The sequence below is a fragment of the Carettochelys insculpta genome, chromosome 8 (assembly GCF_033958435.1).
Source record: "Carettochelys insculpta isolate YL-2023 chromosome 8, ASM3395843v1, whole genome shotgun sequence".
NCBI lineage: Eukaryota > Metazoa > Chordata > Testudines > Carettochelyidae > Carettochelys > Carettochelys insculpta.
Genome location: NC_134144.1, coordinates 47,770,360 through 47,795,815, shown reverse-complemented (window position 1 = coordinate 47,795,815; position 25,456 = coordinate 47,770,360). Strand labels below are relative to the sequence as shown.

General features: G+C 41.5%; 1 protein-coding gene across 4 annotated transcripts in view; it reads left to right on the top strand.

Annotated features, from left to right (window-relative positions):
• The window catches only part of FMNL2 (formin like 2), a 273,735-nt gene that overhangs the window by 162,076 nt on the left and 86,203 nt on the right, over nt 1–25,456 (top strand). For all 4 annotated transcript variants that reach the window (XM_075001076.1, XM_075001074.1, XM_075001075.1 and 1 more), the window contains exons 3-6: nt 7,846–7,926; nt 11,497–11,573; nt 17,962–18,045; nt 20,628–20,780. In XM_075001076.1, coding sequence (XP_074857177.1) covers nt 7,846–7,926; nt 11,497–11,573; nt 17,962–18,045; nt 20,628–20,780 — 395 coding nt within the window. The remainder of the gene's footprint in view (nt 1–7,845; nt 7,927–11,496; nt 11,574–17,961; nt 18,046–20,627; nt 20,781–25,456) is intronic.

The following is a 25,456-nucleotide window of genomic DNA, read 5'->3' as shown; positions in this document are numbered from 1 at the left end:
TCATCCAGCAACATCTGTAATCCAGCATGATTTTATGTAGCCGGACAACCACTTATCATGGGTGTGACCAAATTTCTCGTGGCTTTATGATGTTTTTTTCCAGCCACCAGTCCTGGCTCTGTGTCCTGTGCTGTTGTTTAGTTGCAATTTACCCCTAAATGTCTTCTAAAAACCTAGTAAGCAGTGGAAGTGTTGGTAATGCTGATAAACAACATTGGCCTCCTGTGGTCCGGCAAATTTTCTTGACTGGTACCGGTCAGGTTTCAAGGGTGCTGGATTAGAGAGGTTCAACTAGTTTATTTTGCACATTTATTTTATTTTTCATTGTAATTATGTGCCCTTCATATAACATCTTAGGGCACAGTGTTCCTACTTCCATGATGGTTTCCTCTAGTTCAGCTCTATTTGTGTGATCTCTGTTTCTTTAAACGTAAAGTCTGTACATCCAGTATTCTGCATGGTTCATGGCTTTACAGATGACTACTATTAACACTAGCGGAGACTGCATGACTAAGCCTCTGCACATTATGTGGAAACATATGCTTAAGTCCTTGCATATGCCTACATTACTCTCTTTCGCAATATGCTGGTAGCAGTTCCAATTAGCAGTAATTTAACTACAATTAAGCAATTTCCTAGGTAATTGTGTATATACAGAGACAGACAATTCTAATGAAGAGAACATTTTTGCAAACACTGAAATTTCAAATACAGGCAGTCCACGACTTTGACATTTGACTTATGATGAATGGCACTTACAACATTTCTGAACTGACATCCTGATTTGACATGTGAAGTTAGTTGATAATGCCTGGTCTCACAATGGAGTGGATTACAGTCCAAGTTACAGTATTTTGATTTATGATGCAATTTTCACAACCCAATTGTGTCGTGAGTCTGAGGACTACCTGTACTTTTCCCCATGACACTCTACTGGCCAGATTCAGAGCTAGTATAAAAGGTGGAACTCCACTGAAGTCAGTGAAACTGTGTTTTCTTATACCAGCTCTGACTTGAGCCCTTTGTCTTGGTATGAAGTAGCATGGTCAAAGATCAGAAGCAACAAATGGGCCCTTCTTTCCTGTCATTCAAAAAACACATTTCCCAAATACGCTGCTGATGTGGAAGGGACTGTCAGTCACCGACCAAGACCGAAGTCAGAACAAATAGGTGAAGAAGTCAGAAAGCTACCGGTTTTCTGTGCTAATGCTGTAGGGTTGCTCGCACCAAGCACCTAAAGGTGGAATGTACCGCTTGTCTTAGCTTACAGGGCAGTGGGGATAAGGAAGTGTACGGTCACATCTCTTCCACCTGCAAGCCTTCATTGTCCATACAGAAAACCCCAGAAGTCAAGGTATGGTCTGTTTGGGTCTCCTGCCCTGACAGCTGTGTTTGTTAAACACATTGCTGCCCTGAGGTCTTTGTTATGAGAGAACTGTGTCCTCCATTGCACCTTTCAGTACAGTCTTGCTGCATTAGCTTTAGACTGGGCAATCCCATTCAGACAAAAAAACCAAACCAAACCAAAAAAAAAAAAAAGATTGCTCCAGATCTTTTCTCCATAATACAGCCCCAAGCTTCAGATTCCCTTCCATTGTGTCTTACATCCCTCTCTGTTCCCCATTTTCATCCTGATCTAGTCCGATTCCTCTCCTGTCACTAACTTCCAATTCAAAACATTTTAAGGCATCTTTGTTTTTGCACCCTAGTGCACTGTGTGATTGGAAGTTTAAGTGAGAAGGAGAAATCTAGTGAGAAGAGTTACATATTTTCAGAGATTTAAATAGACCAACCTATCTTTGGATACGAACACAAACCAATGCTCTAAGGTGCCTGACATTTATCCATCGCAATGTATCGCAATATCATGTCGGGGTAAGGGGGTGAAAACACAAAAAGCATGAAAATATACAGTGCTTTGAATAATCAGTGTCTTTGTCATTTAACAAGAATACTTTGAGTAGGTAATGAAAATGTATTGGGACCTAATTCTCCATTGTCCTACACCTTGAGTTTGCATTTACACCAGTGCAAATAAATCCATATCCATAGTGAGTGTAGCATGCTTCCAAATTTGACTGTTATGTGCTTTGCACCTACTTTGCATTCCTTTTGTATTGGTGTAAATTCCCTACAGGAGGTGCAGGGTGTTGGTGAATTTGGCTTCTTTCATCTGCATGTGAGATTTTGATGAGATTAATTCTGTAGAAGAAGCAATAGCCTGTTCAGAATGAGCTTGATGGATTTAGCTCAGGACCCAGAAGATAGCTGACCACATTACAATATTTATCAAGTAACATTATCTCTAATTTTTCCTCCTTTCAGCACAGAGGACCTAAGAGCCCACCACTTCTCTTTGACTCTAGCAACTACTGTGTCTGCTTAGCAGATTCCTGGAGCATTTCCCACTTTGCAAGATGAGGATCTCACTGGCCTTGAAGACCAAATTACTTTTAGAAATGGCCCAAGCAGGAAGTGCCAGATGTTTACATAGGGAAGGTTGCATTCCCTGTGCTTTTTGTTGGTAAATACAGGGCACTAGTATAAGGGGCTCTCAATCAGCCTTTCCATCAGCACTAAACTTATACAAAAAATGAAAAGATTAAAAATACTGCAAAAAAAAAAAAGTAAGAAGTGCCCAGGTGCTGTATTTGAGAGGCATTTGAGCCAGAGGTTGAAGCCACACAGGGTAGGATTTTATACCATTCCTGTTTATTACTACAGACAGACCCACTGATTGGGGAGGTAAAGGGGTAACTGCTCCTGGCTGCAGCCACTTGTACTGCAGGAGTGTTGATGGGTGGAGCCCCAGGCCCTTTAAATTGCTGCGGGAACCCTGCATCATGCACTCCAGACAGCGTTGAAGTCTGTCAGGGATGACTAGCCCCAGCACCACCTCTTCTGCCTGAGGCCCCATCTTGCCCAGGGACCCGGCGAGTCTGTCAGCACCCATGACTGTGAATGTCAAAGGGACAGCCGAGTTAGTCTGTATCTTCAAAAGCAACAAGAAGTCCTGGGGCACCTTGTAGAGTAACAGATGTTTTGAAGCATAAGCCCATGAAAGCTTTTGCTCCAAAATATCTGTTAGTCTATAAGGTGCCACAGGACTTCTTGTAGTTTATGACTGTGAATGATATTATTGCAGCGGATAGCAAGATAATAACAGCAGTGACTTCCTGTGTATATGCAGATGCCTTCTGAATACTAAGCAGTAATCTACTGTTCATTATGAAACCTCTTATAGATCCTGTAGTCAGGATTTCATCTTGACCTACTAAATGGAGGTTTCACATTTCAGTTACAAAATGTTAGGTTGTACGCTCAGAAGAAGATTATTATGTGAACTTTCTCTTAAACTAGGGGAGAGGGGTTTAAAATTCCTCTAAGACTGAAGTATCAGAATGTTTGGTGCTGCTTTAACAGGTCTCAACACATTGTATTCCCCACAGAAGAATGCAAATTTCCCAACAGTTTTATAGAATAGCTGTCCATCTGACTATGGAATAGGCATAACAAACAATATGTTGTTATATCAGTCTGTAATTAGATAGTGCGTGTCATGGGTTCTGGCTGCCAGATTTATGACTCATTCAGTGGTTCCGTACAAAATTAACCAATGATCCTCTAAGTCGAGAAAATGCTGTGGGGCTTTGCATTACTTTCTCATTGCAGATTTTCCATGGGAAATATATCTCCCAGTGAGATGAGAATTCTTCACTGTTAGTAAAGTGGGGAACTACTCAGGTAAGATCAGATGAATCAAAATTAGTCAAAGACACAAACACAGAATTTGCTAACAGAATTCTAGTTTATCTGTTCAGTTGGAAGTGACAGAGGAGAAAGACCTGGGTGAATTGTAATGTGTCCCAGTAGGGACAGGGGAGTGCTAGTGCCAATGTGCAAGGCACTGGTAATACCTCTTCTGCAAATGACCAATGGTAGTCTCCCACGTTTCAGAAAGATGAACGCAAATTTAAACAGGAGCAGAGAAGGGCTATTAGGATGATCAGAGAAATGGAGAACTTCTTTGACAAGAGAAAACTAAAGTAACTTGGTGAGATATGATTTGCTCTCTATAAATCCATCAGCAGGACAAGCCCCAGTAAAAGAGAGGTGCTATGTAAATTAAGGGGCAGTGCTGATATAAGAACAAATGAATATAAACTGGCAATCAGTAAGCTTAAGTTTAAAATTAGATGGAGATTTGTGACCATCAGAGAAGTGAAGTTCTAGAATAGCCTTCCAAGAGCAGTGATGGCAAAACCCTAACTGGTTTTCAGGCTGAACTTGATAAATGTACTGATGGGATGGGATGATAATGCTACCTACAATGGCATATGGTCCATCTGTGACTTCTTTTAGCAGATATCTCCAATGGATGGGGGTTAATCACTTGCTGGGAACGGCTCTAAGTTGCTACTACAGATAATTCTTTTCCAGAAGTCTGGGTGGTGGGTCTTGGTGACCACTAACGTGATCTAACTGATCATTTTATTTGGAGGTCGGAAAGAATTTTCCCTCAGGTCAAATTGCAAGTGGCTCTGGGCTTTTTCTCTGCAGTGTGGGGCATGGGTTGGTTGCTGAGCTGAACTAGAGTAAATGATGGTTTTTCTGTAACTTGAAGTCTTAAATAAACATTTGAGGACTTCACGAACTCAGCTAGAGGTTATGGGGCTTTTGCTGGAGTGGGTGGGTGAGGTTCTGTGGGCAGTGTGAAGACAGGTCAGACTAGATGATCATGATGGTCCTTGTGACTTCAAAGTCTGTGAGAAGTGATGATAATCATACTTGAATCAATGGACAACTGTTCTTTTCTTTTAGATTCGTCCATGTCTTTCTTGTCTCTCTGAGCTTTCTTTCCCACTCCTTCTGCACATGTAGTGATTGCCTTCCTCTCTGCTCCTTCATAGAATCTTTCCCCTCTGGGTCCAAGAACCTTCCTTTCTGCAACTTCTCCTATTCAGATACAACCTTCTTGTATCTTTTCTGTATCAACCCAGCTAGACAGCCTTGGGCCGCCTTTGTGTGCCAGAGCATAAGAAACAAAGAATTTGATAGCTCCTTGCTCAGGTTCGCACCAAGAAGAGCCCAGTTTCCTCCTTCTGTACCATGCATGGAAGTCATTGTCCAGCCCATAACCTATAAAACGGTAAAAACCCACTAGAACAAATGCAGTTAATTCAAAACTGTCCTGGAAAATGAGAACAGAGGCCTAGGGCCAGTTTTTTTTCAATGTGTTATGTATTGTTTCGGAGAACTTTTGGGCATAGAGAGGGAGAGTCTCTATAGGATAGATGAACAGTAGCTTAACTGAAGCAAATAAGTTTCTAGCTCAGATATTAAAAAGATTTTGGAGAAGGTATTTAAACTAATAGACGGACTAAAGCTGAAAGGTGCTGGGGACCCTCAAGTTGGATAGTCATCCTCTAGAAGTGTTTGCCATGCATAGGTATTACTCTGTATTAGAGCTGAACTGGAGGATGGATAGGTTGAGAGGACAGAGTTAAATTTCCATACAAGTGAAAAGGTGCTAGATTAAGGAGTAAATAAATAAAAAACAGGCGTATGACCCAAGTATAATAAAAGTTCATGAACCAATGTGAGAACCTCCGAGGTAATAATACACGATCTAGAGCAAGCATGTCAAACATGTGGTCCCGGGTAGTGGGTGGGGGTGGTAGGTAGTTCCTAGGTAGTTTATTCCAGTGTTTATGTCAACCCTGACATTGAGAAAGTTTTCCTAATGTTCAACCTAAACCCCTCTTTCTGCAGTTTAAGCCCATTCATTGGTTCTTGTCCTATCCTCAGAGCCAAGGAGAACAATTTTTCTCCCTCCCCCTTGTAACCTGCTTTTAGGTTCTTGAAAACAGCTATCATGTCCCCTCTAATCCTTCTCTTTTCTAAAGTAAACAAGCCCAGTTCTTTCAGTCTTCCCTCACAGCTCATGTTCTCGACACCTTTAATTATTCTTGTTGCTCTTCTCTGGACCCTCTCCAGTTTCTCCACAACTTTCTTGAAATGTGGTGCCCAGTGAAATAGTATCAATACGGAGTATAAATTCACAGAGCTGACTTGATAATGGAGATGGAAATATTGTACCTATGCAAAAGCTTCAATAATCTAAGAATTGATACCAGGAAGACAAACAGGTGGATTGGCGCATAGATCAGAAGGAAATAAATAGAAATGGAAAGTATGATATGATTGTGAATCATTATTTTAAGGAAAACAGTGTGTTCAGCTCTCCAGGGAGAACTCTCCTCAGTTATCAATATATTCAGCATGTATAAAATATTGGCAGATAGTCAGTTCCTCTGTGTGGTAAACATGTTAGTGTGCAGGATTTATGTTACCCCAGAAAGTAGGATGTGGTATTATAGGCATTGTGTTTTTAGTGCATATTGATTTAAGATAAACAAGCATTTCAGTGTTATGTGTGAGCATTGTAAAGTCCTGGAGACATTACAACACTGTGTAATTATGTAATCTGTCTGAAAATGAAAGAAAAACCTTAAAAAGTCATTAGTCAGTCCATAGGAAGTAAGAAAGCCAAGAGCATTACAAGACATAGTCATGGTTCTTGTCCATGGGAAATATTAAAGTTGGAATTTAAAGCTGTCCTTCATTCTATTGGAAATTAAAAAGACCTGTTAGGCTTAATCACAACTGGTCCCCTTCCTTCCTCTTCAGGACATAATTTTGGGTGGTTGGCCAGCTCTTTGCTTGATGAAGATGCACGTGCTCATTCATATATGTACTGTCATGTTAAATACATACGGGAAAAGTTGATTTCTCAAGGTGAATAGAGCATTGGCATCCTAAGGAGTGAAAGTAAAATTTCTCATTGACATGCCCAGGGCAGTGGTGCAGAAGAAGGAAGAGAGGTCCATAGTAGGGGTGGAGCAACTGCAGGAAGTGTAAAAAATCCCAGGTAACACAGGCTACCAGCAATGTTCCCTCTAATTTTTCCCATCCAAGTGCAGAATAAATTTTATGTGCACCACCAGTAGAAAAAGATATTGCTGGCTGTGGGAGCTGTTGGTGTTCTGCTAATCAGCTGGGCACCGCTTGACCCTTTCCAGGGTGCCTGCCCAAGTGCTTAGCTTACAAGGATTACTGTCCACTGGTGCCATACCCTGATAGCTCTTGGATTTTATGTTTGTCACCCATACGTGTACTTTACAGTTAGTGTAACCCACCAAGGATTCTGTGCAGGGATGCCAGCATGAGACTCAAAGGATGTGGATAGTGAGCATTCAGAACTGTCTTTCCAACTATAATGAGGGCTGTTAACACCAGCTGGAGATCACCTCAAAACAAAAGAAAAAAAACCAGCCTCTTTTAAAAGGAATAAATATTAAGCAAGTATTGCCTCTAATTTTTTTCAGGATATTTGTAATTGCAGCCTCTTCACCCTACAGTTTTGCAATGCATTATACCCTGTGACAGCACAGTGTTTGCTTATGAATGGTATTTTGTATGGTAGAAGTTTCTGTCATGTTAGGATGTCTGAACAGGACCTTGTATTAGAAGTGTCCCTGTTAACAGTTAGCCCCGCCCACCCCTTTTGATGGACCTTGTGTAAACACACACACACAGATGTGTTCCCTGCTGGGAAGACCTACAAACTAATTAGTAACTTTAAAAAAACACCTATAAAGTCAGTAGTACCCATTTCTCCCTTTCTTCAGATATGAATAATCTTATGTTTAATACCACTTAATTCTTCCAGAATTTTCAGACAACTGGGGTTTATCCTACAGTTTCAGATAAATACAGTTGAAATGTGTTAGACTATATAGTGAATCACTGCTTGAATGTCTGATGATTATGTGCTCTCTGCAGGAAAGATTTCAAGTGAAGAATCCTCCTCATACATATATCCAGAAATTAAAGGGCTATCTCGATCCAGCAGTAACCAGGAAGGTAAGAAGTATTCTGTGTTCTTTTTTGTATGTTCACACTTCATCACTAAGAGGCAGAATCATCCTTGATTTGGAGTTCCTTCCTCCCTTGGCATGAAAGGCCCTGTAAAAATCTTAAGTCTATGTCTCTTCTATAGCGGCACATCTGTGGCACTGAAGCTGTGCCTCTGTAGTGCAGATGCTTCCTGCATCGATGACAGGGATTTTTCCATTGATGTAAGTCAGGGGTCCTCAGACTTCATGACACTGCAACTGTCTTTTGCCAACAAAAATTACTAGGAGGGAGGGTCGGAAGCCTGGGCTTTCCCAAGCCCTGTTGTTCAGGCCATGGAGGGCAAAGCCCAAGGGCTTCAGGCCCAAGTCGGGAGGGGAAGGAGTATAATGTGAGCCCTGCCATTCAGGGCTAAAAGCCCTGGTCTTGTATTTGGACCTGGGTAGTGGAGCTTAGGTTTCAGCTTCAGCCCCGGGTGGTAGGGCTCAGGCTGTAGGCCACAGCAAATCTAATGCCAGCTCTGCAAACCCATAAAAATGGGTTTGTGACTCACTTTGGGGTCTCTACTCATGGTTTGAAAACCTCTGAACCCACCTCACTAAGAGGTGGTAATTAGGTCAACAGAAATATTGACCTAGCTGTGCCTGCAGTATGGGTTAGATTAACCTAGCTGCATTGCACAGGACATGACATTTTTCACGGCCTTGTGTGATGTAGCCATTAAGTTTTCGGTGTAGACCAAGCTGAAGAAAGTTTCCCAGATTCCAGTCTTAACAAAATATTCAGACTCGAAGAGAAATTGTAGTTTTCACGCTTCAGTAGGCAGAAAGCTGAATAGGCATTACAAATAAGAGAATAAGGAAAGATGGCTTGTGAGTGCATCAAATAGCCCATGTTACTAATGTGTTCCAGAGCTTTGTACCTCATGGTCCCTAACTCAGTTCTACCACTGCTTGTGGAAAATGAAAGCTGTTACCATCTGATTGCTGTTTTTTCAGCTTCATAAAAGGATGTTGCATTCTCAGTGCAGTTCCCAGTGGACGCTCATCCACATATCAAAACTACCACCTTTTGGCACTAACTGACCTTTTCTGGGCAATCTCACCAAAGCAGTCAAGGGATGAATGGGCATGGAGGTTAACAGCAGACCTGAAACAAACTCAAGACCTAGATGGATATGTCTCCACTATAAGCACTTCAGTGACATTGTTACAGTGCTGTAGTTATGCTATTGTAGACACTTTCTACAGTGAAAGCAGAGTTTTTTCTGTCATTGTTCTTAATCTGCCTCCTCCAGCAGCTAGTTTGACAGAATTCTTTCATAGATCCCAGTGGCCTCCACATCTCGGCTTAGGTCAACTTAACTACGTCTCTCCAGGGTGTGAGGTTTTAGTGTAGACCAGCCCTCTGTCTGAGATGGACTTTGAATGGTTGAGTAAAATGTCCCACTAGTCATCAGCCCCTGAGCCTCTTCTTTTTAGAGAACTGTTCCCACCTTTTTTTACATCTGTGTAAGGTAATGAACTGCCTGCCTCAATGTGTCAGCACAGCTTTTGTAATCCTTTCCCAGCAGCCTCAAGACCTAATAACAGGATGAGTATTTAAGGTGAATACTGTTACGCAGTCCTCTTGTGATCTTTCTGGTGTCCAGATGGAGGCACATTCACCACTCAGTTGGGAAAGTTTGTATAGCTGTTAACCTGGCTATCCTGTGGATAAAAAGAGGAGAGTAGTCTCTGAGGTTTGGGGTATGGCTGTACATTCATGAGAGACCTTGTCCCAATTTGCTTTCTAATACTTTTGAAATAGTTATCTCAATAGTTATTTTGAAATAGTTGTCTTCAAATAGTTATCTCAGGTGTACGCTCATATTAAGTGTTCATGTTTTCAACAACTTTTTCTTTTGTTAAAGAAGGAGGTCACCAGAGTGTAGCTCCTCTGACTGGCTCTTCTTCTTCCAACTTAAGCAATCACTGCTTTGTGTTGTGATACAATTAGTGTAAATGGGTCCTGTGGTAAAATACCTGTCTTGACACAATGCTTCAAGCCCAGGACCAACCACATACCCCAGTTGAGGTTGGCCCATGTTACCGAAGAAATGAAATGGGACATACACTAAGTATTTTTTTTTTCCTGTTGGCCTTCATTAGCTCGTGTCTTCAAGGCCGCAGTAAAAGTATCTTCTGACACAATGCCTCTCTTGTGGTGGGAAGTGACAAGAAAGAAATGCCATTCATAACTTTGTTTGTCTGCAACTGATTATAGTAAAAAGAGAAAGAAGGAGAAAAAAATTCAAACGGTGAACAGGGCCTTTGTTTTGTCCAGCAGGATTTTTCAGCTGCATATAGTGTTTGGGTTGCTCTGCGATCAGTCCACGGGCACATTGAAACCTTTGTTGCCGTAGTGTCAGGCTCCCCAGCATAACAAAATCAATGTAACCTTAAAGTAACTTAATCAAGTGCCTCCCTTTTGTTTTAGATTATATAACCAGTCAGCCTAGACTGCAAAAAGGAAAGATTTACAAATGGGTTCCTCGGGCTGGTGGTTGGGGAGTATTCACATTACCATAATTATTGCTGTAATTAAGGTTGTGTCAGCATTTTCTGTCCTAAATACTTGTATGGTCAGGAGGAGGAAGTTCCAAACACTGCTGTATAATATTCATTTGGGGGCAGTAGCTATTTTTTCCATGTGAGCTGCATTTTTAAACACATAGGTTAGGCATATTTCAGTTTTATATCTCTAAAGATATCACACTCTGGTGGCTCCTTTTAATCTTATAAAGTACAGAACACTTAACTGTCTCTGCTCCAAGTTGCAAATAGCAACCTGCTTGGAGGATAGTGACTCCTGCAGTCAGGGAACAATCTTACCACCTCTGTCTCTTCCCCATCCCAGCTTTTCCACCACCACTGCAGCACTAGGCTAAGGCTTTGTCTTCATTTCAGAAAGAAGACAGATGTGTTTTTACAATACACAACATAGCTCGATTGAGGGAGGTAAAGTCCCTGCAGTGACAGTAAAAACCCTTAGCTGTCTGTATGAAGAATCTATACTATGGTGCTTTGATCAGGGGCATATTAAGAAAAGGGCTTCAGAAGTTGCAGCCCAGACCTCCAGGCTGAGGGGGGGAGTACCAACAAAAAGATCTATTGACCATCAAATGTGCAGATATTTTTGTGGTTCCCTCTTGTTGTGGAGACGTGATTGCATGTCCAAAATTATTGGCCATTGACGAACATTAGGTCCCTATGCTGGAACAATCTGTGAAACATTTGCTGCTAAAATAAAAATTGTATTGCAAAGAAATATACATTCCTTTACAGAATTCTATTTTTCCTTTTCCCTTCCACGCTTTCAAATGAGGAAACTACAAAATTGTAGTTGGAAACAAGAATTATTTTTCTGAGTGTCTTTTAGTTACTACTATGATTAATCTCATTCCTCAGGATTTGGAAATGTTCTCAATATATTTTGATATTTAACACATTCAGTCTCGTATGGGTTTTGGCATTTTTAAATAACATTATGGGAGGCCATATATGTTTCTCAAGTATTTTTCCCCCAACTGAATTATAGAAATTCAGAAGACGAGTCCAAGAATCTACGCAAGTACTGCGAGAACTGGAAATTTCTTTAAGAACCAATCATATTGGGTAAGAGTATTTAACAATTACGTGATTTGGGTCTTTATATTCATTCACTGTTAGCTTTGGGCAAGAATATCCATGCTCTTTAAGGAATGAGACAACCTAATATATCAGTCACTAAAGATTAGAAAGCTGGAGTTTGGGCTGCGCAATACATAATGGGTAGCTGGTCATCCCCAAAGGCTCATTTTTAATCTGCTTTTTTTTGGCTCAGTCCAGTTGCCTTTGAAGTCAATGGAAAGACTGCCATTGACTTCTGTAACAGTTGTATCAGGGCCTGAGGTAACTCAGAAGAGAAATGAGACTGAGTTTGCAGTTTAGTCAGCCATTACCCCAGTCCCACGATATGATTTACAGCCTCTACTCAGGAAACCTCAAGTCTGGAATAATAATAGTTCTGCAAAGGAAGCAATGAGATGCTGTTCTGGGAACTTCTGCATTCCATGTTGCATGATGTCTTACTGCTACCTAATGCTAACGTTCGTTTTATTTTCACAAGCACAAATCTTTCCTTGAATATTATTAATAGGAAGATGAATTTTGGAGAATTAACTTTATTTATTCCACATGTCATTTAAAATGTTTGTTTATATCAACTTTGCCAACCTGTACACAGAGCCAGACTCAAACTGGTAGAGTAGGATATTCAGCATTAGCATGTCAGACCAAAATGAGATTTCTTTAAAGCTTTGTTAAATGGTTCCAGTATGTGTACACCTAAAATAAGGTGGATTTCTGTATTTGAGATATTTGAGATATCTTGATAAACAAAGAAGAGAGTGGTTGTTACCAGCCTGGCTGATGCAAAAGAACAGGTGTTTTCTTAATTACATTGGATTTGTTTAATCAGAAAACTCTTCTTTGGCATGAAAGTAATACAAAGTAACCGATTTTGACTTTGGAATTGATAAAGGTAGTCTCCCTAAGAACTGGCTGCACCCCACAAATTGTGTCTGTAAGTCCATTTGTGTCATAACAATGTCATAGCTACTTCATACTTACAACCAGTGAATGTTACCAGGGAGATTAGGCAGTTGGCAAAATAGAGATTGAACTGTTTGCAGACAGGTGCATTTCTGCACCTATAGAACTGTCAGGGAGTCCTTGGACTGGCAGATGAGGCCTGGACAGTAATCATTCAGTATTTTAAAATAAATTGAGGCCTTTGTTCACTAAAGATTACTCAGGCTGCTGTGATGAAGAGTGCATACTCATCTGTTTGGGGGAACTCTGTCCTGGGGTAATCTCAGTAAACATTGGGAGCACAGGTTTTGTGATGTCTTTCCAATGGGCCTCTTTCCTTACACTTGTCAAGGGGAATTGGTAACCTCTCACGACCTGCTACAGGCCACCCGGTCAGCGCGAACCGGTTAGTGAGGCCCCCCGCACTAATTGTCCGAATCCTTGGGGACCTAAGCTTTCAAGGAGGGGCAGTCGGCGTAACATGCCCCGCCCTCCTGCAAGCCACCCCACCCCCTTCTGGTGAGAGAAATAGGGGTTGTGCAAGTACCCTCCGCTTAAAGAATCTTAACTGCCTGGCAGGCAGTGGCTGGGTCGGAGAACGAAGGTGAGCCAGAGGTTTACGGTGAAATAGATGATATATTTATTAACATAACCAATAGCAAGCGAATAAACAGCAACAAGTGTAAAACATACACATAAAACAGTTTATAATACTAGGATAAGCTCTAAACTCTACTGAACACTTACTATAATTAATAACTTCATGGTAACAACCTGTACAGTGAACTTTATTAATCTGGAAGGCAAAAATTTAATGGTGAGTAGGGATTTAAGGGACGAGGTAAAGGGTTTTGTTGATATCTTTTACTGCTTCGAGTGGGGCAAGGGCGCTACTCCTTGTCCTTCAGCCTCAGGCCATGTCGCTACTCTGACCTAATTGGTAGACCTTGGGATCCTGCCTCAAGGCCCACCTACTAACTGGGAGCTTTGAGGTGGCCCCATAGCTAGTGTTCGAAGGTTGAGGGATAGGTAGGGTGCAAGGTGAACTTGGGTGACGGGAGGCAGTGCCTTCACCGTAACATCCCACTTATATGGTAACAAATATAAACTAGCACAATAATTACCTAACTAATTACGCAACTATATTAACTGAATTAAGTTATCACCTATAAGCTATTAAGTGTACAACTGTATATTCTGCTGATTCGGGTATTTAGGCCCGGCCCTTAAGTCAGGCCCCCACGTACTGCCCTCCCCTTGGCCCTGAAGAGGGCACGACAAAGGGAATGACCCTTTGTCACCCTGTAAGGGGTGCCAGTACCCAAGACCAGTGAATGTGTCCTTTTAAGTAGAGTGTCGTGTGGCTCCAGGCTGCGCCTCGGGCCTGGTGAGTGGTTGACGTGTCTTGTAGTTGAAGGTCAAATCCGGCAGGCTGTGTCTTGTCCAGTGAAGTCGTCAGTGTGGGCAGCGCAGGCGCGGATGTTTTGGAGCGCTGGTGGTCAAGATGGCGGGCCCCTGGTTGTGCCACCAGGTACGCAGTACCCCCACCGGAGCGGGGGCCAGTTCACCACCTCGTGGCCTGGCCAAGCGACCCACTTGCTGCTCCACAAAGCAATGTGCTGCTAGTGTTCGGTGTGGCGTGCTGGGGCGCTGGTGCTGCTTCTGTGCCGGTGGTGCCACTCAGGTAGGAGCAGGCGCGGTGGTGATTTGTCAGCTCTGGCAAGTGCTGCCAAATAGTGGCAAGCGCCACTGTGATTTCAGCTTTGCTTCCACTGAGTCTTCACAAAGGCTTCGCCACTTCTAGGCCGGCCTAAGGGACTCGGCGGACGCCGCAGATGCAGCCACGCTTTCCCTATATGAAGTAATGGAATCAAGTCCATGTCCTTCAGGGCCACAGAATGGGCTGCGAGCCCTGAATTTATAGCTTGATCTAATGAATATTTATGACATGATTAGCATATTGAAAATTCCACGCAGGTGTTTTCAACTAGGTTCTCTGCCGGCCCGAAAGAGCTGGAAGGATTCACTTTGGGCCAATCAGAAGCCTTCCTTTTAAATCCGCAGTCATGAATAATTCATGAGTTCAGGTTACCGGGGAAACCAACTGACTCAGAGTGACCGTTGCAGGGGCTGCTAAATAGCAGCCTATGTGACTTTAAACTTTTCATGTGCCTGCTTGATGTTTAATAGCCAAAGGCTTGTTTCCCCTAGTCCACGGGGACGATAATGCCCTGGGATAAAATCCCTGACAATGCTGACCTAGAATAGTTGTTGGTTTAGTTACGCAAGATCTGTATGACTGTTCCTTGGCACGCTGTGGTGTGCTGCTAAGTGCCAGAGACTAAATATGGGAGCAAGCAACAGTCTCAGATTATGGCGGATTAAAATCAAGATTCCATTTAAGAGCCAAAAGTGCGCAGTTGGCAACCAGCTGTGATGAAATACAGTAGGACAGGGCACGTCTGGGATTTCCACAAAATGTCAAAATTCTTTCTGAAACATTACAGAAATGAAGTGAAATTGACCATCAAACACTGAAGTGAGACCATCATCTCTAATATGGTGTTGGCAGAGTTGCAAAGTTTCAAGAAGAATCTGACAGAGTAAGCCAGTGCAATCTGTAAGCAATTGTAGCTGTTTGTCAGCAGCGAAAGGACAAGCTACAAAATGTTGTGGACAATTTTTTTCCATGGAATTTTCAGTGGAAGTTTACAGCACATCATCTCACTCTGGAATTTCTGGAGACTTGAACCAGAGTTAGCCTGTCGATTTCCATTACAGTCCATGGCCAACTGTGGCTAAAATCTGTGCAATTCTTTGACAACATCAGAGTGATGTTATGTGGCTGTTGTTACACAGTGTAAAATAAGTCATCCACCCACAGCTGATTTTACCTGATAAAGGGGTTCCAGAGAAGAAAATCCTTCTAAACAAGACAGCTTCCCCTCTACCCCACTCTCTAATAATTTTTAAGTACATCTTTCTTAACCCTGTGGAAGATTCTAAGATGTTTGTGTTGAAGTCATATTGGTGTCACTGGGTTTTGAGCACATTCAAAGTGCTACTGGTAATTAATAAAAATAATCCCATGAGCTTCTCTGGAATATATGGGACTAGATTGTAAGAGATGAGTAGTATCATAATGCATAGCCTATGTTTTTGTGTGAACATTCTTGAAATGTTCCTTTTCACAAAATTTGAAAACAAGAAGGAGTTGTTTCCATTTGTTTGTTCGTAGACTCAAATCGACATGTCAGCGCTGCTAGGAGCTATCATCTTTTTGGTGTTTTGGTAGATGTCTGAAATTCTGAGTCTGGTGGGGGAAGAGTAGCCAGTTTGATTTTCTGCCTGGAAAAAATAGGGATTTTTGAATAGTTCTTCACGGCAGTCTGGGATGGGAGTTGAAAGATGTATCCTTTCCTTTGTAATGAATTGCAGTGTGGGTGTGACCTGGCACCGTTCTCAGGTTAATGGAGTGCACTCTGTCATAAGGGCTGTTTTGTATCCTTTAAACAGGTTACAGCACCAGTGCTGGGAGAGAGGTCTCCTAGCGCTGTAGGTGAACCATCTCCATGAGGGGAGTAGGGGAGTGTGACTCCCAGTCCTTGGAGCCTGTTTACACTGGCGTTGTAGAGTACATTGTCTGTGCCTGGAAGGATACTTTTCACACCCTGGCCGTGTCTACACTAGCCCCAAACTCCGAAATGGCCATTTCGAAGTTTACTAATGAAGCGCTGAAATACATATTCAGCGCCTCATTAGCATGCGGGCGGCCGCCACACTTCGAAATTGACGTGCCTCGCCGCCGCGCGGCTCGTCCCGACGGGGCTCCTTTTTGAAAGGACCCCACCTACTTCGAAGTCCCCTTATTCTCATGAGCAGATGGAAATAAGGGGACTTCGAAGTAGGCGGGGTCCTTTCGAAAAGGAGCCCCGTTGGGACGAGCCGTGCGGCGGCGAGGCGCGTCAATTTCGAAGCGCGGCGGCCGCCCGCATGCTAATGAGGCGCTGAATATGTATTTCAGCGCTTCATTAGTAAACTTCAAAATGGCCATTTGCATGGCCATTTCGAAGTTTGGAGCTAGTGTAGACACGGCCCCTGAGTGACAAAGTTACAGTACAGGAGAATGGCAAAGTAGACAAGCCTTGGCACTGTCCCACAGTCTCTTGGGATATTACACAGATATTGTATCATCAGTACAAGACACTTTGGGGTGGGAGGGGGTTTGCAGATATCTGAGCAACTGGGATCTTGAGGGTGGGTTATAAGTATTTAGTCCCCAGCTGGCTCTGTGGGGTGGAGAAAGGGGGCAGAAAAACAGGAGATATAGAATTATTTAGGGGTAATTGTATATTTACAGTCTGCCCTGAGTGAAGGGAAACACACAAATGCACTGCCCAAGACCAAACCCAGGAGGGATTTGTAATTGTGCTATAATTCACTGCCTGATTGTCAGTTAGGTCTAGGGGTAAATTATCCACTAATAACAGATGTTACTATGCAGGCTAGTGTGTTGAGGAGCTACCAGAGCAGAGGGTGTGAGTGGGAGGTGGAAGCTAAATTATCACCCATTCTTCACCCCTTGCATTAATTCAAAAAACCAACCCTGAAGTTTTCACTTTTGCAGCAAAAGCCAGTTAGATTTGCAGGATGTTAGGTTTTGTTGTAAATATTTTGCACGGCTCTGCTTTAGAGGCTTGAATTTACTTTAACAAGTTAAAGCTTTTTTTTTTTTTCAATGTAAAATTGAATTGGTTTGAGAAGGCAAGCTTATTTTTTAAAGTATGAATTACATCATCCTGTAGCTTTGATGTTACTCTTCTTCAGCTTTTTTTGTGGCCTATAACTTCTTTGCTGATTGCTGGTACATGGAAAAAATGAAGCCGATTCATATGACTATTGCATTTCAAGAAGCCCATAAATGCTGCTCTAATATTGGCCAGTTCTGTGGTTTGTGCAGCTTGCTGTGCCAGAGAGGAGATGAATGTGGATTTGGAAGGAAGCCTCAGCTACCTTGGTAGTGTCGTCATGTTACATGGCTACTAACTACTACTAATTATACAGGGCTTTTCAATGGGAACTTAATTGTGATGGGGAAATGGGCAACAAGTACCAGAAACAGGTTTCCGTATTAAAAAGAAAAGAAATATAGCTTTATAGGTTTTCCAGAGCAGTGCAAAGTGTGCATGGTATAGAAATTAGTAGTAGAGAATTTTTTTTTCATTTTTGATGCTGCAGAGGTGTTTGTTTCCACACATAAAGGTATATTTTTGAGCCCTTGCTTTTTGAGTGAGAAATGAAAAGCTTTTTGCTCAGTATATATCCTTCCACATGTGGATGTTTTTGTAAATTAACTGAGGAAGGAATTTTTTAAGATTTGACCTTACACTAAACAATCAAATGCACTGATTTCTAATGATTTTTTTAACAGCTGGGTCAGGGAGTTTTTGAATGAAGAAAATAAAGGCCTGGATGTTCTGGTGGAATATTTGTCGTTTGCACAGTATGCAGTCACGTAAGTAAACCATAGCTTATGTTCATAAAGGTTTGCAGAACAGCCCAACCTAGTGCATAGAGAGAGAGCGGCAGAGAGAGTAACCTCTAGCCAAAGGTTGTGCTGTTCCTTTAAAGCTGTTTCCATTGCGCTAGCTTGGCCCAAAATTATGTTGGTTCATTAGAACCAGAGCAAATGACAAAACTAGCTCCCAAATGTTGGATCAGAGGATATTTCAGAGAGAGGGAAAACCAAAAACCTTATTTATATATTTATGCTGTCAGAGCCAGATGTGGATTGGGTACACACATCTCCTAGAGCTGGAAAGTACCTCAGGAGGTTATCAAGTCCAGTCCCCTGCCCTCCTGGCAGGGCTAAGCACTGTCCTTTTTTTTTTTTTTCAAACCTATTTGCCCCAGATCCGTAAATGGCCCCCTCAAGGATTAAACTCACAACCCTGGGCTTGGCAGGTCAATGCTCAAATCACTGAGCTATCCCTTCCTGTGTTTGTGGGGACCTGGGACAGAGCAAGAGAGGGGCCATCTTGCCCCCTACCTGCAACCCTCCTTCCACCTCTCACTTCCAGTGTCCTGTTGTGGATGCTCCGGGGGACCCTCTTTCGAAAGACAGGGCTTCCAGGTCACCGAGCAGCCCTGTCTGTTGTGCTTACAATTGGCTGGTCTGTCAAGAGGGCAGACGGGCAGTCTGGCCTCTCTCTATGAACAGAGCAGACCAACAGAGCAATCTGCTTTTGTGTGTGGCCATGATCTGTCAACAGAAGTTTTGTTCACAGATATCTTCCGACAGTAACTTCTGTCGATAGATTGCTGTAGTATAGATGTAGCAAGAGGGTTTAACTTCATCATAGGGTTGGAAGGGTTTGAGTTTTGTCGGTAAGTATTGATAAATTTCCATGTCTTTGTATGCACATAAACCAATGCGCCTCTGCTCCCCCCCGCCCCCCCCCAAAAAAAAATCCACCAGTGAATTTACAAATTGGCAAGGTAAGAAAATTGCTGCTTGAGAACTTACTAGAGTTTGATTTAAAGGTATTTGCTTTGTGGCTTTTTATCATATGGTGTTGTTGAATTTATGCATGAACCATTTTAAAGCTTTAAGTTTTTGAATATCAATGTCCAGTGTCATTAAATAATTATTGCCCAACCCCCTTCATTTTCCTGAAACTGTGAAAATGTAAATATTTAAAATATTGTTTTAAAATGATTAAATCTAATAATTTTGTATGACTGAAAATGTAAATCAACCAAAATTGAAAAAATCCTTGTCAAAATTTAAGATGAAATAAAAATTGAATTATGCCAATCCTAATACAATTGTACATTTAATTTCTTGTACGAAATGAATGTGTTAAGAAAAGAGGGCTGTATTAGGGATGTTAATGGTTAACTGTTAAGGCTCACTGTAGAAGGATGAGGCTTAAGGATTACAGCTAACTGGTAGGGGGGCTGGGCAGCTCCCCGCCTACTGCGTGCAGGGTGCTTCTCTAGCCCCATGGGTCTTGCTGAGGGGGCGGGGTGGGGCCTGTCCATATTAGCTCTCGTCTACATAAGGCCCAACCAAGGAGCACTGCAGGCAGGGGTTCGTCAGCCCAGCTGGAACGGCCACCATCCATCGCAGATGGACTTTCCTCCCATTCACTTGTTAACTGGTAAAATGTAATGTTAACTTAAATGTTAAACTTAATGTCTTAATGGTTGACTGATTAAATGAGATTTTATATCCCTAGGCTGTACACTTAGTTGTTCATGCAAATTCTAGCTAAGCGGAGCCAAAGTTTTATTTTTAGGTTGGTTATATGCAGATGTATATTTCCATTGAAGAGAAATGAGAATTTTGGTGGAATTGTAGTAAAATTAATGAAGGAAAATTATATGCTTAAAATATTATGAACACTGGAAAAACTGCACACAGATTGTTTTAAAGATTTTGTTCCTAAAATTGTGTAAATGGAAGTAAGTTAACTTGCCAGAGTGGTTTTTTTTCCTTTCTCTCTCACATGGTAAACATAAGTAATAACCTCAAAAAGTGTAAGAAGAATAACCAAGCCTTGCTGTAAATGTCAGTGAATTGGGTGAAGAGTCAAAAATAAAAGAAAATCTGTATTTCATAATGTATTACATATGGGTCAAGATCAGCCTTGGCCAACAAGCCAGAATAAATGCTCATTCACATATTGATGGATGAAACTAAATTAATAGCCGCACCATGTATTGATTTATTAAAATAAAATTAAGACAGGATTGAGCTTCCCAGTCCACATCCCAAGACTGTGGTGGTCCTCAATAAATCAGTCAATATTGCATTTTTTTACATTGAAATCAGATTAATTCATGGCTGTTTGATTCTTTTTAAATTAAAGTCCTTGTGTTGCTCATTTCTCCTTTTTCAAGGTCCAAATTTGCTGCAAAATGTACTTTAGTAATTTATTCTAACACTGTGCTCCAGCTGAAGGGAAATTATTTTGCATTACTTTCTTGTAATCTGTTGGGATTTAGTAAATCTGCAGATGTTTCACAGGAAGGAAAAAAGCTGTGTGTATCTTTTTTGTGTAAGTTTACATTGGAATTTCTATTTTCTTTCAGTTTTGACTTTGAAAGCTTGGAGAACAATGTGGAAAACTCAATGGATAAATCCAAACCTTGGAGCCGTTCTATTGAAGACCTGCATAGAGGAAGTAATTTACCCTCGCCAGTTGGCAATAGCATTTCCCGCTCTGGCAGGCATTCTACTTTACGGTATGGCCATTTAATCAGGGAATAGGACTACCTGACAAATGTGGGTGCATGAGTGCGGATCAACTTGGTTTTAAAGTAGTAGCAATAATAATAATAATTAATTTGCATTTTTGTAACACCTTTCATTCCTACATTGCAGTATAGATGTGACATATGTAGGAAACACAACACTTTGCATTGAAACTCAACCAGCTTTCTGGTGGAGTGAAGCAGTAACTTAACAGCACGCAGCAGCTCTATGCAACAGTTAAGAGGATTAAGACAAGAATATGTTGTCCATTTTAAATGGCAGAGTAACTTACGAAATTGAATAATGTAATTATTCAAATTAGAATGTAGCTAGCATGCTGGGGGCAATCTCTTTCAGACGGTTCCAAGGAGACTTTAATGACGGCAAGTGATCGGGCCTTCTTAACGAACATCTTATACAAAATGCAATATATCCAACAGCATATTGCCCCCTTAACATCATTGAGGAGGACTGAATTGAAGGGAAGACCCTTTCCTGTTGCAATACCACCATCATATCTGTCATCACGCTGAGCTTTGCTTTGAGGTCCCCGCTCCAGAAGTTGAACACATATTGACTCTACTTAGTTTGTGATATTGGACAGAATAACTTAGAGGGTGACTATTTTATGTATCTTCACCCTGCAAGCATACTTTTTTGTGTTATTTTACATAATGAACAACAACTTTAGGGTACCACTATAGTCAGCTGTGTCATCAGTTCAGTGTGGCAGATAGAATTTAATGACATATGGTTTCAGTTATTTGGCCCCTTTAGGATGTTTATGGTTAATATCAGCAATTGCGTGGATAAAGAAACTTGGTATCACCAAATATTTAGTAATGTATTCTAGGTCTTCCACTTGAAGTTAGATTTGACTTGCCAAGTACTGCTAACTTAGGCTTTCTTAGTCCCAGATGAGGGGATAAATGGGTGCATTTCAAGTACAGCAGTAGTTGGAATGGAGCTGAAGTCTAGATGATTTAATTCAAGAATTTCAGAAGGCTGAAAAATAAAAAGGGGAGACTTGGAGCTGGACACAATCCTTGCTGAGAATACACAGAATTGTAAAATGAAGTGAAATCAAGTTGGCCCAGGGGAGACGGTTTTCCTGAAAATGTAGCATAGGATAAATGCTTTTTTTATTCTCATTGATGCACTGAATTATTAGAGTGGGCCATTTTAATGTCCTTTAAAAGATATTGTTTTGTTTCCTGTTACAACTGAGAAAACCAATAGGACACCTTCCCTTATGCTACTTGTGGGATTCAAAGTCTGGTATTTATGGTAGAAGAATGCTATTTCAGGTGGATTCTAGTCCTGTTCTTTGTTACTGGGAGGTGTATGTGACTAATATACCAGGAGTGCATAATGCAGGAGTGCATTACATTTTGCTTACATTTTTTCTCTTCCTTTCATTTCCTTCCATCCTTCTTTCCTTTTTCACATATCCTCTTCTTACTCTTACTCTTTTTTCCTCCTGTGTATCCCAACTTTTGCTTCTTCTCACTTTGCCAAATCTCCTCCTTTTATCCTTCATTCCTTACCTTTTGCTAATCCACTCTCACCCGACTTCCAAAATGCCATCAGATCGGTTTCTTTGCCTGAACAACTTCAGTTCAAACGCCGCCAGAGCTGCTTTTCACCCAACTGTCTCTGGAGCGGCTTCAGTTTACACTCTGCTGGTGAGGCTTCAAGCTGGAAAATCTCGTAAGTCACAGGTGTAAGGCTGCACCCAGGAGAGCTGTGTAGTACATGGTAGCAGAATATTTAATGCTGCTGCCCGTGTTTTATAATCTGATAACCACATGTATTTGGTGAGGAACTATGGCCAAAGTGGAGGCTGCCAGCTCCAGAAATGTGCAGTTATCACATTATAATTCCTATTTCAAAGTGTAGTTTGGTTCTGTAGAGTGAGTTGTAAAAAGAAAAATAAATGAAAATTGTATTTTGAAACAGTTATTTTCATGTGAACAGTCTTACAAGATTCATACAGAAACCATAAAGTATTACATAATTTTGTATTCGTAATAACAACTTTGGCTGAAGCTCTTCTTTACTTGTACTCAGACCTAAGGAGAGTTTTATCTGATTGAGGACTCAGGATCTGGCTACATAATACTAAATAGTAAAATTTGAATTGCATTTGAAAACACTGCAGAAGTATAACCAAGTAGGATCCCAAAGCCCCTATCTAGTTGCAGTATTCCAAGTGCTTCATCCTAAATATTGAACAGTAGGTATGGACCATTTTCTAACCAATGTTCCTTTTTTCACAGGAAAGCAGCATTTTGGGGAACTAAGTTAACTTTCAAAGCCTTTTTGCTGTTTTCTGAAACTAACTTTTTGTTTGTGTGCAAATCAGCAGCACCTAATTTATGTCAATTTCTTTACAACCAGTTTTACAGTAAACCCTCAACATACAAGGCTTCAAGTTGCATGTAACTCACTTTAACACAAGCACAACTTGATGCTGCTTTACAACCCTTTCTTCCTGCCTTCTCCCAGATTGACAGCCACACTTCTGGGGGAAGGTAGGAGGAAGTAGCCAGGAAACTGACCAGCCCTGGTGGGCAATTCCGTTTTCTGGGTCTGCAAGCGCAGGGGAGCTGGGAACCAAGCTGCAGCCTCGTTCCCATCTCCCCACCCTGACTTATGCAAAAATTTGAGTTACACATGGGTTACAGGAACGCAACCCACATGTAATTCAAGGTTTAACTGTACTATTATTCCTGTTACTGCAGGCATCTTGGGTTATGCCTATTCTAAGAGCCTGAATTACACCTAACCATTTTTAACTTTTGTAGGTCTTCAAAGCTTAGTGGGAGCCACTAAGGCCGGGTCTACTTTAGGGGGGAAAATCAATGTAAGATATGCAACTCCAGTGATGTGAAATGAGTGTCTGGAGTCAGTGTACCTTACATCAATTTTCTGTGCTGTTTCCATAGCATGAGGCTGATGAGAGAAACTCTCCCATTGACTTCCCTTATCCTTGCAACTGAGAGAAGTACCAGGGTCAACAGGGGTGCCCTTAGTATTTGATTTATTGGGGCCATACTAGACTTGCTAAATTGAATCCAGAAAGATCGACCTCTGGAGCAGCAACACTCCTGTAAATACAGACAAGCCTGAAGGTATATCTCCACTGCGGTAAAAAAGCCTGTGGTGCTGAGTCTCTGGGCCTAGGTCAGTTAACTCAGGATCACAGGGCTGGGACTGCAAGAGTATAAAATTGCAGTGTAGTCATTTGGGCTGTAGCTGTAGCCATTCCACAGGACTTTTATTGCAGTGTAACATGCACTTATGGTCCTGGGTTGCCCTAAATGCCTGCTTTGTAGTTATGTTTAGTTAAAATACAGTGAATAAGAACTAATACCAAACAACATTGTGAAGTAGGTGTAAGAACAAATTCTGCCCTTATTGTGATGCAGCTCCATTGGTGTAAGCCCAATTTATCCCTACTGTGAATCCCTCATAATTGAAAATGTTGTCCTTGTTTTCCTGTCCATTTGATTGTCTCTGTCTTATGCATGGCCAAAGTTATGCATCTCTTTTCAAGTCGTTACTTTAATTGACTTTCTTCAGCATTTAGTGTCAAATTCTGCATAATTCCAGTCTGATAATTGTTTTCATAGCAACTAGTATGTTTTAAACAGGAAATAGCTCAGCAAGATTGGGTACAGGAAACACAAAAGGGGAGCAGAGCAAGAAACGTGTGTTGTTTAACTGAAATACATGTTAGCCTCCTGCAGACTTCCAAGACCAGCATCTGATGAAGTGAGTCTGTGCTCACGAAAGCTCATGCTCAAAACTTTTCTGTTAGGCTATAAGGTGCCACAGGACCCTTTGTTGCTGTTACAGATCCAGACTAACACAGCTACCCCTCCGATACATGATAGAGAGTGGTATTTCATGGATTTTATTGTCACTTAACTCTAATGACAGCATGACTCTCACTTGAGAGTCATGCTCTCATTGCAAATTGAAGCTAATATAAATTCTTGAGCACCCTTCTCCCTTATGTTTTCCATGCATGATGAATAGGCCAAATACTGAGGTCTTAACTTGGGTTGTACTCAAACAAACTTAATTTCTATCATAGGAATCTGTGGAATTTTGCCTGAGTTAAAAAGAGATAAGAACTTCAGGAGTTGCTTGTACCCTAAATATATTGTGTGTGCATCTATAGATATTTTGGATGTGACAAGGTGCCCTCCAAATTGGTTTTCTTTCAATTTTTCATTTAGGACAGGATTGTAATGCCTGTATTTCAGGTTCTAATGACTTTATTTAATGTTCAAATTTAACGGGGTCACTTGTTGTTCATGAGCCTGTATGTCTGCAACATTGAAACAGCTACAAGAGTTCTTTTCCTTGCTGGCCCAGCCAACGGGTTTGCGGGGCCTATGTGGCACCCTGACAAGTGGGGCCCCATGCAGGGCTCTGAAGGAATGGAGCCCAAGGATCAACTTGCTCCTCTTGCCCCTTACGGCTGGGTCTATTTCCTTATTTAAAAATAAAATATGGCAGTGGGATAAGTTTCTCTTAAGTCATGAACATACATCCTTTTTCACCTGGAGCAAATGTTTATGGTCAAGCTAAAGTGGAGCTGCAGATAGGCCTCAGTTATTTCAGTGGTTTTGGGTGTTGTCCTTTTAAAACGTAT